Below are 13,055 nucleotides of genomic sequence, written 5' to 3' on the forward strand. Positions count from 1 at the left end.
TCTTCTTCTCCAATCATTACCCCCCTTTCCTCCCATGTCACGTTCTGGATAGACTAAAGAAGCTTCCTTAGAATCTTCTAAGGATGAGGCTTTCTTAGGCCTTGTGCACGCGTCTCTTTCTTAGGGTCTTAATATCCACACCTTGTAAAAGGTTACACATGGACATCCCCACAAGCCCACAAGCCCAGGTTCCACGAGTTTAATTCCACATAAAAGAAATGCTTTAAGCACGCTTAACTCCATAGGAAGAATGTATTCATGCTTGTCGTTAATTCATGTAGTAAGGATAAAAGTCCATTTGAGAAATTATCTCTTTGAACGATGGACAAGGGTTGGTGCATGTCATGCAATTGGGTTGCTTGCATTTCTAAAGTTGTGAACATAAATTACTTGTCCATCTTACGAGCCTTTTTGTGCATTTCCAAAGTGATAAGCCTAAACGCATATTGCTTAGGGAAAAAGAGAAAGTTGTTAAGTGCATCCTTGATTGGCCATGAAAGAACAAGCATATCTTGCAATTAGTCAATAACTTCCTTTGTTATGACTCGCATGAGAAAATTGTTAACATCCATTGCACGGCCTGAAAGTGAAACCATGGACAATGCATGTAGAATGGATTAAGGTTGCATGTTACATATTCGTCATGCGTAAACTTGTAAGAAGCTGAGAATGGATTAAGGTATCAGAGCTTGAGTCTTTGATCCATTATTTTCTTCCATTTTCAGTCCCATTTTTCCTATTTCAAAATCAATTTCAGACAAAAATGGTACAAGAAAGTGACTAGTGGAGTGTTGCAGGACATCTACAGTTAGTAACAGACTACATCTGGAGATATCCAAGGTCAGATATGGCGGATAAAGGCTTAAATGGCTGGATGTCATCATTTTTTATGCAAAATTGAAGGTAACTAGGGTAAAGGATGGTTAACCGGGCTTAGTTTGGGGGTTCAATTGTGGTTACTTTTCAAAAGAGGTCTTCCTTTCCTCTTTCTCCAAGCTTTTGCCAAGCTTTCATGGAGTTGCAGCAGAGATCTTCTCCTAGCTTTCAGCCACCATGAGGTTTTTATAGGCATTTCATGCTGGAAACTTTCTTTACTCTTCATTCTTAACAAGTGGAGCACCATTATTGAAGGCTTTGAAGAGGCTTTAGAGAGCAAACTTTTCTAATTTTTCTCCTTCTTCAAGGATTCCTTCCAGCATCTATGGCGTTTTCAACAACCTCTCTTCACAAGTATTTTGTCTTTTGAAACCCTAAAGATAGCGGGTAGCAGTGAAGATTTTTCAAAGCTAGAGGCAAAAATGGAAGAAGCCAAATGCTTTGCATGGAGTTGCAGTACATTGATAAACATTGGCATACTTGAATAGTTGGAGAGTATTGCAACAATCCTGGAGACCAGATCCACAGTTTCAGGTTCCATCTTGGCCAAGAACAGTAAGCATTTCCAGACCTAGTACGTTCAGTTACTCCACCTCCAGCTGGCACACTGGATCAGGAGTTCAAAGAAGTCCAAGATTTGCCCACTTCCTCATAGGAACCGCAGATGAAATCACAAGCATGTAGCAGCGGGAGCGAAAGGGATGAAAGGAGGGTGCTGCTTTCAGGCAGGAAAAGCCATTCTGGAACCGGTACAACGAACAGGAGAGGGGGAATTCGGAATAAGAGAGACGCAGAAACATCACAATTCATCGTAGCTCCTTCTCTTTAGGTTCCAATGCTAGGTCCAAAGGACCGACCATTGTGTGCAGCCATTCTGCAGCCTGATATCTTCTTTGAGCTGTTTCATTAGCTTTTCTAGAGGCCAAGTGTGTGTCGCTCAATCGTGCCTAATGCGAAGGAATTGGTTCTGTTCTTGCATCGTTTGCTGTGCCAATCCTGCATGGATCTGTGGTGGACAGTCCCTTGGATGATCGATCGAGATTGCAGAGGGTTGTCTACTGCAATTTCTTGCTAGATACAGGTGGAGCAACTGCTATAGCAGTTGACGTCCTAGGCTCTTGAAAAGCTGGAGGAGGAACTTGAGTAGTGGGGAGTTTGAAGAAGAAGCAGGAATGCACAATTGCTAGAATCTTGAGACCTGCCAGACTCACATTCATCCTTTATTGAAGGGGAGTTTGAAGAAGAAGCACCATGGTTCTTGACACAATTTCTGGCACCACATTGCGAAGAAGAGGTATTCGAGCTGACTCCACTAGGCATTCGGCAGCATCAAAGCGCTTCTTCAGGGGCATTTTGGAGCCACAGGCACTTCGTCTGATTCCGCCTGCTTCTGCGGTCACTAGTAGTAACCTGTGAGGCCTCTTGACCCCCACCAATAACAACATGATCAAGAAGTGGAGATATGGCAACCGCATTTACAGGATGCTCTGCTTGCTTGCCAGACTGTGCATCCCACACGTGAATAGCTGCATCCTCACCAACACTTATGATAGTCTTATTGAGCGGACCCCAGACAACTCTATTGAAAGCTTTAGGTACATGCATTAAACCAGAACCTGAAGGTTCATGCTTCAGTGGTTCAGCCCTGAACCACCAATTCATTCCCATACTGCTGTAGAGACTGCCAAAATTTTGTCGGATGGATGATAGAAAGCTTCTCAGCAGGACAAGCTAAAGCTTTAGCAGCCTTTTGGTTCACCAAACAAGGTGCATATGCCATGTAAGAGAGGGTTCACTCTGTCAGAGCCTTGTTGCTGCAGAAGCACCTTGAATGCATCCCTGACATGCTCCAAGAACATGAATGCTTTGGTCTTTCTAAGAGCCTCATCAACAATTGCACAATAGATGAAGAGGCCTTCAATCAGGCAGATAAACATGCGGTTACAAGTTGTATAGCTAAACCTACTATGCAGGGGAGGCAAATGTTGCAAGCATTTTAAAGCTATGCATGATGATTCGGGGTCTCCATCTGCATACTCTGCCATGATTGTGTTGCCATTAGCAACAACAACATAAGAAACCAAATTTTGTTGCAAATCTGCAGCCATGAACATGATTCTTGTCACTGCTCAGGAGGCTGTAATGCCTTTCTCCTGATTAATCTTCTCTCTTACACATTCAGTATTTGCCTCTTACCTAGTTAACCTTCTGAATCGTAAAAATGCAATTGCATTCAAACTAACATCCTGATTAAATATGCTAGTTGTGAATGCAATAAGACAGTTAACACTATCTGTTATCTGGGAGACGCAAGGCTTCATATCGCATCAATAGCTCGATTGTCATCCATCGACAATGCAACCAATGGGAGTTTCCCATGCTTTAGAGAAGATTTGATTGTCTCCTGGCTCACTGGAGATCCAGATTCATACATTGCATTAGCATCATCAATGATATCTGGAACTCTAGGATTGACAATTTTGGACAGCACTAAAATTATTCAAAAATTTTGAAGAATTTCATGGGGTTTTTTCTCTTCAACACTTCCTGAATGTTCTTAGCATCAGTGACCGACAATATTTGAAGGTTCTTCCCCAACATTGAAGAGATTGAACCATTTCTTGAAGGCTCAGCAATGATCTATTTGAAGAATCTTGTGCCACTTGACTCCTCGCCATCAATCTATTGCCTATGGAAGACCGATGGAGCATTCTCAAGGGTATGATGCTTTGGGGATGCAATCTTGTATTGCCATATTCGTGGAATGCTCTCTCCTACTCATTTGAGTGTATAGGAATTGGGTATTGACTCAAATTGGATAAGAAGTACTCGAAACACTTGGAACAGGGCCAAAACAGGGTGCAGTCCAAATAGGGACAGATTTGGAAAAGTTGCTACAGAAATTATTAGCATCATTCTAACGACAAAGGAACAACTGGAATTGGTACTAGATATCATAAGCTTTGAGTGGAGCCATCAAACGTCTCATTTGGACATATATTTCTCAAGCTAGAGCCTATTTAGTATCGGCAGTTCACTAGCAGTTCACTGTGGACAATTCTGGAAATTCTTAAACAGAGAGGAGTATTGCTACTCCTAAATTCAAACCAGGATTTCTACTTGATACTAGACATCCTAACCTTTGAGTCAAGCTATCATACACCTTATTTGGACTTATATTTTTCAAGGAACAACATATCTCTTCAACTTGACTGCAATGGTAGCTGAGATCAATAGCTCCAGCTCTAGTGAAAAAGGTTGGCTTCAAACACAGGCTAATATTGACAAACTTGGACAAGATTGGCTTCAAACACAAGCTAGAATTGACAAACTTGGAGTTTTGACTGATCAGTGTATTGCTCTTATAAAGGCGGTTATGGAAAAAATAACAAGACTTGGATCAAATGCTTATGCTTATGGCCAACATCTATATGCTGATGGTACACTTGAATCAAATGCTTATGCTTATGGAAAACATGTATATGCTGATGGTACACACTATGATCTACATGCATCTTATGAATATGAATAGCAACAACATGCAAATGAATATGAGCAGTATGCAAGTACATCTGGACAGCATGTTAATGCTTATAAATATGATGTACCATATCATAATGCAGAGTATCATTCCATTGAACCTTGGCAGCAGAATGGTTATTATGGTCAACATGCTTATGCTTATGAGCATCCATCTCTTCAACAACAAGATTTGGATAATGAACAACATGATCAACAAGAGGATGAGCAAGAAGAAGACCAAGAAGATGTACGAGCCCAAGAAGATGTACAAGAAGGGAACAATGAAGAGCAAGATGTACAGCTGATGGTATCTTCATTGATGAATTACATGAGGCACTTGCAGATGAGCAAGATGTACAAGCTGATGGTATCTTCATTGATGAATCACATGAAACACTTGCATATGTAGATGGTCATGTTGAAGGTTTTAGACTCTTAGAGAAACCTCATGATGATATTCTTGAGCATCAGTTTACACTTAATCAAGGTTTACAACAGCCATTGAACGCATTTGATAATGAGTATCTTGATCATGGTTATGATGACTGGCACATGTCTGATGATGATATAATACACGATTTGGGCATACATGAATATGAAGATGGCATTGTGCTTCCCTATGATCCAAGGGATTATGGATGTGATCATGGATTTGATTATGGGGATATTTCATCGTATCCATTTGATTTGGGTGGATTGGAGTTTGTGGTTGAGAGGCATTCTATTCTCTTGGACAATCATTATGACGGAGTACCTTTTGATCCAGGAGGTTTTGAGCAGGATTTTGCACCTTCATTAGGCCAACGTCCATATTGGGGTTCAGAATTTTCATCTTTAAGAGGCTTATTTGGTTGAAAATTAGTCCATTTATCTCTGGTTCTATTGCAGACAATTTCTGGACAGTTTACTATTTTGGTTCAGCTTCAATTCTGGTTTGATTACAAAAGAAGGATATCTATATGGGTTGCAAGTATGTCTAATGAGTTTTCTTTTGACTCATAGCACACTTGATTTGGATATGCCCATCACAAGATATCTCCATTTTACTACAGCAGGTTCTGTAGTAGACAACAAGTTGTCTATTTCTTGCAGGTGTCCTTTCTGGGATTTATGATGGTTCAGTTTTCAGTTTTATCATTTCAAAATGGATGTTCATATGGCCTATTCACTTTTCCCACTTATGATCCTCTCTACTACTTAGTAAAAACTAGTGTTTTTCCTGTTTTTGAAGCCCTTGTATCAGAGTAGTACTCTGTTTCATCTATCCTTTTCTAGTCTTTCAGGTTTGTTTTTGAGGACAAAAACTTTTGGGAAGGGATGGATTTTAAGAAACTGAGAATAAGGAATTAGTGTAAATAACATTGATATTATGCCATGTCACACTGACATTGGTATAAAAGGAGAGGACATGTAATTTTACATATCTTTTTGACACATTAATACAATTACAGTCTTTCTCTCCCTTCTTGCTCACAGCTTCCCCTTCTTTCTTATCTTTCTCTCTCTAAATCTAGTCTTTCTCTCTCCTCGTCACTCTTATTCTCTCTCTTCCTGCAATCTTTCTCTCTCCTCTGCAGTCTTCTCTCTCCTCTTTCTCTCTCCCTGGTTCTCCCTCTGACAAAACTTCATTCATTGAAGTTGCATTTAGAAAAGGTTGCATGGCTTATCAAAGCATGAAATTCAATTGCTTTAAACGAAAGGTTGTAGGAATATTTCCTTGATGTAAATCCTTATAGGTTTTATACAAGTTATTCTCCAAATTGTCATTTGTCATGACTTTAGCAAGAAAAGAAATAGTTATTGCAAAGCCTTTTAGCTGCCTAAAAGTAATGAATCACATGTTGCAATTATTTACAACTTTAGAACAAGCTTAGCATCGTTCCTTGTCGCAAGACAAGTAGACTAATTTAGCTAAATCACTTCTTATGTCATAACCCTCTAGGGATTTGTAGAAGCATAACTAGTCGATACGATGAACACCTCAAGTGCTAACTAGGGCTCAGCACATTAGAAATTCTACCTAGTGTCGCATTTGGACGCCAAATCGAGACCTTCAGACCCAAAGGTCCTACCCACATTCACGGAATGTTTGGGTTAATTGGGCGCCCATGTAATAACAAACTAGGGTTTTTACCCTAAGGACACCCAAAGAAGCATGAAAATAAGGCACAAAAGAATCCAAGCATGCATCATATTTTTATTTTTTGTCAAGAGAATAATACTACATTGTTACAAAATCACAAAAAAGAGAGAGATATGAGGGGGTTACATCCACATCCACATCTATCATAAATAAATGGTATACACAAAAGTGTTACATGCATGCATTTGTGAAGGGTAGGAATACTCAAAATTAAAGGCCAAAGGCCTTATAATATCAAATGTATCAAAGTTTCAAAGAAATAATAAAAATACGAAGGGGTGTGCCTTTTGGGGAAGAGGTGGGGTGGAGTGCACGAGTGGTTATGTGCCTCTTTCCCTTCCCTCTCTTGTCCAATTGCATATTCCCTTTTTGGTGGTGCAAAAATTTGTTCTCTCTCCTCTCTCCTCTGTCTTTTGTGCAGAAATTCCTATTTTCCCTTTTGTTCTTGTATAATGGCTGAAGCTATGGATGAAGATGATGAAGATAACGAATCGGTTCATTATTAACTGGAAGATTTATGGTCTCTTTTCAGTTTTGACATTAATGGCTCAGCCATGTGCATAGATTTTGCACACTTCTACCTTGGTTTCATGTTCATTTTCTGCCGTGGGAGGGTTGCTGTCATTTTGGTGCGCAACTGGGGAAACAAGTTGATCTTAAATCTGAGTTGGAATGTGAAGGAGAAGAAGAAATGATAGTGGTAGAGAGAAAGAGAGAGAGAAGGAGGGCTTGTGAAGGCATTGAAGGAGAATAAGGAAAGAGAAGCAACCATAGTAGCACAAGATCAAGTATGTGCCATCAAGCTCATGGCATCCTCAATATGGAAGATCCTCCTTCCTTCTGGCCATGTCTACTGCTGAAGAAGAAGAAGCATTCAGAATCAAAAAGAAAATTCTGAGTAGAAAGAGTAGAAGTTTGAAGAAGGCCCTACCGTATTGCATTGCTGCCTATTGTTACTTTAAGAGAGACATGCAAATATGAATTGCACCTGCAACAAATGTCGAGCCAGAAGACAAAGAAGAAGAAGAGTAGCGATAAGGAAGCCAACAGACAACAAAATGTCAAGAGGAGTAAAATAAGAAACACAGGAAAGGAAAAGAGGGATTCGCCTGCGGCAGCAGCAGCAGCAGCAATTGGCCGCATGGGAGAAGGGGAACGAAGTCCTGGAGGAGAGGATGGAGAAGCCAAGCTTCTAGATAGTGTAGCCATGCCCCTCTGCAAGATTGCACTAAAAGAACTGGGGTATGATAGAATACCGGCCTGAGTGAAGGTCGAGGATTCTCGGCTCTCCATGAGTCGGCCAACAATGGGAGTTAACAAGCACCGCCTTCGGTTGCATCCTGGGAGTCTAGGAGCTAAAATTGTCTGGTCATGCTAACAAATTCTTGCTAGAAGCACCATGGCAACACACAGGGACCTTGTAAGTAGCCATTAAATTCTCTGCATATCAGCAACAGCAGAGCTGAGAAGCAAAGAATCCTTGTTTCTAGGTGAGAGGTGGACCGTCGAGTGTGAGACACATGTACTCAAGTAATGTTGTGCCCCCTACTCTAAGGGGATTCCAAAATGGGAAGGAAGGCAGCAATGCCCAAAAGAAGAAGAAAGAGAAGGGCTGTCTCTCTGTGTGCATGTCTCGGACCACTAGTCTAAGCCTACTTAGGGCTCCTCCTTCCCCCAAAATCATCAGGTTTCCCCGTCAAACACTCCCATGCCATTGCCAGCTACACTCAGTTGCTCTTCAAATACTTCATTGTCCACTTTGGCAAGTCATATAGTTCTTCCCAGGAGCTGATGCACAGATCAGTCGCCGTATGCGCGCGTAGTGAGCATCAGAAGGTCCCAAGAACAAAAGAACTCTACTTTTTACACAAAAACCAATGAAGAAAGCTTGCACGACATGAACAAGAGACCAATTGGGTGCAATCTCCCCCCACGCCTTGTGTGAGCGCTCCACAAAGCATGTATTTTATGTATTAATCATCTTCAAGCTCAAATAATAGCCCAAATTACAAAATAGCACGCTTTAGCTTTTGAGTTTGCTTTTGTGCCAAAAAGAAATAAAGCTAATGGGCGGGTGCCCAAGAAGTCAGGCGTACCCAGTTACAATGTCCAATACAAGTATTTAAATCGTGCATCTATGCATATACAAAAATAATAAATAAATATCAAGTGCTTTGATAAATAAGCGCGACAAAATATAGGTGCCATGCCTAAGATACACGCCCATAAAAAATTGACGATAACTTGAATACACGCTATCCTCCAATGCTTTCCAATGCCACCGCTGCTCGCTCTACACATCAACTGAAGCATTCACAATTGTTAGAAAAATAATACGATTAAACCAACAAAAGTGAATACCTAGCAGTCTTCAGCTACATAAATAAATTAGTTAGAAATCAATCCTAACCTTAATTTATTACGAGTGCACACTCTAAAGTCATAAATGTTTATTAATTTAAATATATATTTTGCGGAATCACCCGCTATGGAATCACCCATGTACACATAAAATTAACAAAACGCCCGAAAAGGATAGGCGTTCCCATCGACTTCTCACACAAAGAATCCACTTTGTGTATGAGCCCCGGTAATAAAATTTTACAGAATCCACCACAAAACCTCACGGAATCCACTGTGGCATGGAATCCACCGTGGAATATGCCTCCTGGCATCATACCCCCTGGGGTGGGATAGCAATTTTCCTCAATTGCTATTAGCTCAATGTGGAGCTAACAGAGTGGGGAAAGCATTTAGGTCTCTAGTGTGCATCCATTGGGCCTATTCAGCAGGATGATTTTTAAACTTGACCAAATATCTAGAATATCTACGGCTAGTTCTAGTGGTCATAAAGTCAGTATCTATAACAGTTTCAGGCTCAAGGATTTCAGTTTCATCATCTAGTAAAGGAGGGTTTTCATAGATAGGGTGTACAGGTAATTGGCCTCTAAAAGGTCATAATAAACTGATATGGAAGGTGTTGTGAATTTTCCAATGTTGTGGTAATTCTAGTTTAAATGCATTTTCATTGATTTTGTGTATGATCTTGAATGGTCCATAAAATCTAGGTGCTAATTTGACAACTGGGTGTTTATCTACACTTTGCAATCTTTGTTTTTCTATGAGTAACCAAAGATAATCATCAACTTTAAAATTCATAGCCTATCTTTTCTTGTTTGCTTGTTTTGTATATGATTGCTGGGCTTTGGCAATCATATCTTTAACTTCATCAAAAATAGTAGCATGCATGTTAGCAATATCATCAGCAGTTTGAATTTTGTTTGATAATGATGTAATAGGTGTAGGCAATCGATATCCATAAATAACTTCAAATGGTGCTTTCTTTGTAGTTGTATGTGGTGTATTATTATATGCAAACTGAAGTAAATGTAGATGTGTATCCCATGTGTGTGGTTTTGAAATGGTGTAAGCACGCAAAAGTTCTAAAATAGTATTGTTAGTAGCTTCTGTTTGAAGTTCATTCATCCATATTAAATAAGATTTGCTACTTTTACGTAACACACGTTTAGCCTGAGTATAAGTAAGCAGTGAAAAATTATTGGAAGCGTGCATACCATGCAATGTGATTTGTTTTCCTTGAAAATAAATTTTAATTGAATGCGTAGAATAATCTATATCAGGATTGTATTGATGACGCCAAGGCATTCCTAAGATAATGTCACTAGACTGCAAAGGTACAACTAGGAAATTTCTTCGTTCATTATAATCATCAATTTTAATTTCTAAATTATGCACCTCTTGTGTTCCATTATATCTCGTACCTAAGAATGCAGCCTTGATGCGATAATGTGTAGAAACAGTTTGTAAATTCAATTCTTTGACTAATTTTGTAGAAATAAAGTCATGTGTGATCCTATCATCATGTAAAATAGTCTTTTCTTTACCATGCACAAAACATTTCATTGTTACTAAAGAATGGGAAGTTGGCATACCTGGCAAAGTATCCAAAGTAGTACCAATGTCGTCATCGTCTTCTGTAAAGTCCGGCATTTCCTCACGTTCTTCTTCTTCTATTGCTCCCAGATAATTGATATGGACACGTGGCTTTTCGATTTGGCAATTGGCTGCTAGATGTCCAGGTTGATGACATTTGTAGCAAACTATGGGTTTTTCTTTAGATACATTATTGGTAATGGCAGGAAGTTTAGGAATGTTGGGGTTTGATTGTGGGGATGGCTTAGGGTTTGGATTTGTGTTTGATGGTAAGGCAGGTGGTCATGTCCAAGATTTACGGAATGAAGATGGAAGAAAAAGACTTTGATTGAATCTTCAAAAATTTGAATTGACTTGTTTGGAACCATAGTTACCATTAGTTGGAAATTGTTGTGGTCGCTTGTCTCGTCCGCGAATCTTGTCTTCAATGTCATGGGCCAAGGAAATTGCATCTTCAAGAGTTGTTAGCTTGAATATATTGACTTCCGCATAGAAATGTCCAAATAGGCCAGACATAAACTTGCGTTAATGAGTTGCTTCAAGTACATCTTCGAACATACGTAGTTGCAATAGGGCATTCTTAAAACGTTCAGTGTATTGAGAAATAGGTTCGTGATCTCTTTGTTGTAGAAGATCCCATTGCTTGATGGCTTTTTCATGTAATTGAGGAGGAAGGAAATTCTACAAAAACTTCTTTTGGAAAGTCTCCCATGTAGTGGGGCAATCAACGCTCTTGTGGACCACAATCTAGCATAAGGATGCTCGGTCAACTAAATGGTTAGTGACACATTTAATTTTGTCTTTCTTAGCATATGTTTCTTCATGGAAGTAATCATCAAATTGACTGATAAAAGCAAGTACAGTCTTTCCATCGCGTGATCCATTGGAAGTACAAAATTTGAAGTTTCTTTTACTTATCTTTGTTTCTTTGCGAATGGATTGGGCTTCAAGTGTTGCATCGATGGTACATTGTGTAAGATCTTCGGGTTGCGATCCGTCTTGGTCGGTGGTAGATTGCAGATTGGTGAATTGAACTTGCAAAGCTTGTCGGGCTCTTCGTTCTTCTTCGAGCTGCATCATAATCAAATCCAACTTTTGCTCCATCGTTGGTTCGGGTAAATCACCTTCAGCCCCATAAGATTGTCCATGTTTTGTTCATTCATCCTGGAAAATTGCAAAAGACCTCACACTCTCAAAATCTTATTAGCGGGATGAGCGTAGCTCAAAGGCAGGTTTACAAGGCTTGTATATTTTGTTTGGCTTTTGTAGTCTTTCTCCTTTACGATTGCGGTATTCGTTGTCACAACCGTCTTCCAAGAGAATAGTGTTGCGTAGAAACTGCGTATGGCTTGTGTATGAACTTCTGTACTTACTGAAACTAGTTTAGTAAGTCTGCAAGTGTGAACAAGGACTTCCAGAGAGCAATAGACTGATTCGTGTGCTTCTGCGTACGAACTGCCTCTTAAATAGTTGTTGAAGAAAACTTAAGTGACTTTGATGACTTGCATGATTAAGAGAGCTTGGAGTTTAAGACTTTAGTAACCTAGCTTGATTTTCGTGGACTTCAGGACGTACTCGACGGAATCGACGGCAGTCAGAAGATACTCCCGGCTTAGGTGGAAAAATTCGTGGAGATAAGCTTTTTAATAAGCTTATTATTAAGCTTAATAAGCTTTTTGTTAAAGCTTTGAAAGCTTTTGGCTATGGAGTTAAGTTTTTCTTATAATTTGTATGAAGATGACTTGTTGAAGGAAGTATCCGCGTGGTCCTCCGCTTACAGAGGCTGGTCTCTCGCGATCAGAGGGTGCAGAAGGGGGTTCTTGACTGCTAGGAACACGCTGGTATCGACCGTTTGCATGACGAAACTGACTGTAGAGCTCGATAGTTCCAGGAACCTCCGCGTGAGATGGTAAGCGATTGGAAGCTCTCGATCTCAACTTCACTCTGATACCATTGGTGCGCAGATCGGTCGCCATATGTACACGTAGTGAGTGTCAGAAGGTCCCTAAGAACAAAAAAACTCTACTTTTCACTACAACAAAAAGGCCTCTTAGACGCATTTTTAGACGCTATTTTTGAATTGAGAGAAAATCTTACGGACGCGTCTACCCGCCCCCGTCTATTTGCGCGTCTACAAGCTCGCATATATAGTCGCATCTATGAATAAATTTACACGCAGAAATAGACGTGCAATAGCCGCGCATATACACCCGTCACTACAAGCACATAAAAAAACCAAAATTATTATTTATTTAATTTCTTTTGTGCATCTACCAGCACGTCTACATGGCAAATTAGACGGGCATATAGACACGCCCATAGACATGCTTTCACAAGTGCCCATAGACACGAACGCAAAACAAAAAATCTCATTAAAAAAAAGATATTTAATTTCTTTTTTTAAATTTGAATTATGTAGCGCGTGTATGAGCGCTTGTACTCTGCATTTTAGACGCGCTTATAAACGCGCGTTTTCTGCAATTTAGACGTGCAAAACAGAACTAGAAAAAAAAACCAGAGAGCATGTGTTTGCTTTCTGGTTTTTTTTTCCCCCTCCCAC

The 13,055-nt window shown here is 39.9% G+C and overlaps 1 protein-coding gene across 1 annotated transcript; it reads right to left on the reverse strand.

Moving 5' to 3' along the window:
* Positions 1-2,205: 2,205 nt before the first annotated feature.
* On the reverse strand, positions 2,206-2,984 carry LOC148027326 (uncharacterized). The gene is made up of 2 exons (XM_087690414.1): positions 2,636-2,984; positions 2,206-2,492 (listed from the first exon to the last, which is right to left on the reverse strand). Exons 1-2 carry the CDS (start codon positions 2,982-2,984, stop codon positions 2,206-2,208), a joined length of 636 nt encoding a protein of 211 aa, XP_087546540.1.
* Positions 2,985-13,055: the final 10,071 nt, after the last annotated feature.

Source organism: Lygodium microphyllum, chromosome 13 (assembly GCF_053477565.2).
Source record: "Lygodium microphyllum isolate KBCC chromosome 13, Lygodium_microphyllum_v1.1.10, whole genome shotgun sequence".
Classification (NCBI taxonomy): Eukaryota; Viridiplantae; Streptophyta; class Polypodiopsida; order Schizaeales; family Lygodiaceae; genus Lygodium; species Lygodium microphyllum.

Coding starts and splice junctions, on each gene's coding strand:
- LOC148027326 (XM_087690414.1), bottom strand. CDS start 2,984: ATGGCTGCAGATTTGCAACAAAATTTGGTTTCTTATGTTGTTGTTGCT. Junction 2,493..2,635: donor TGGCATATGCACCTTGTTTG/GTGAACCAAAAG, acceptor ATGAACCTTCAG/GTTCTGGTTTAATGCATGTA.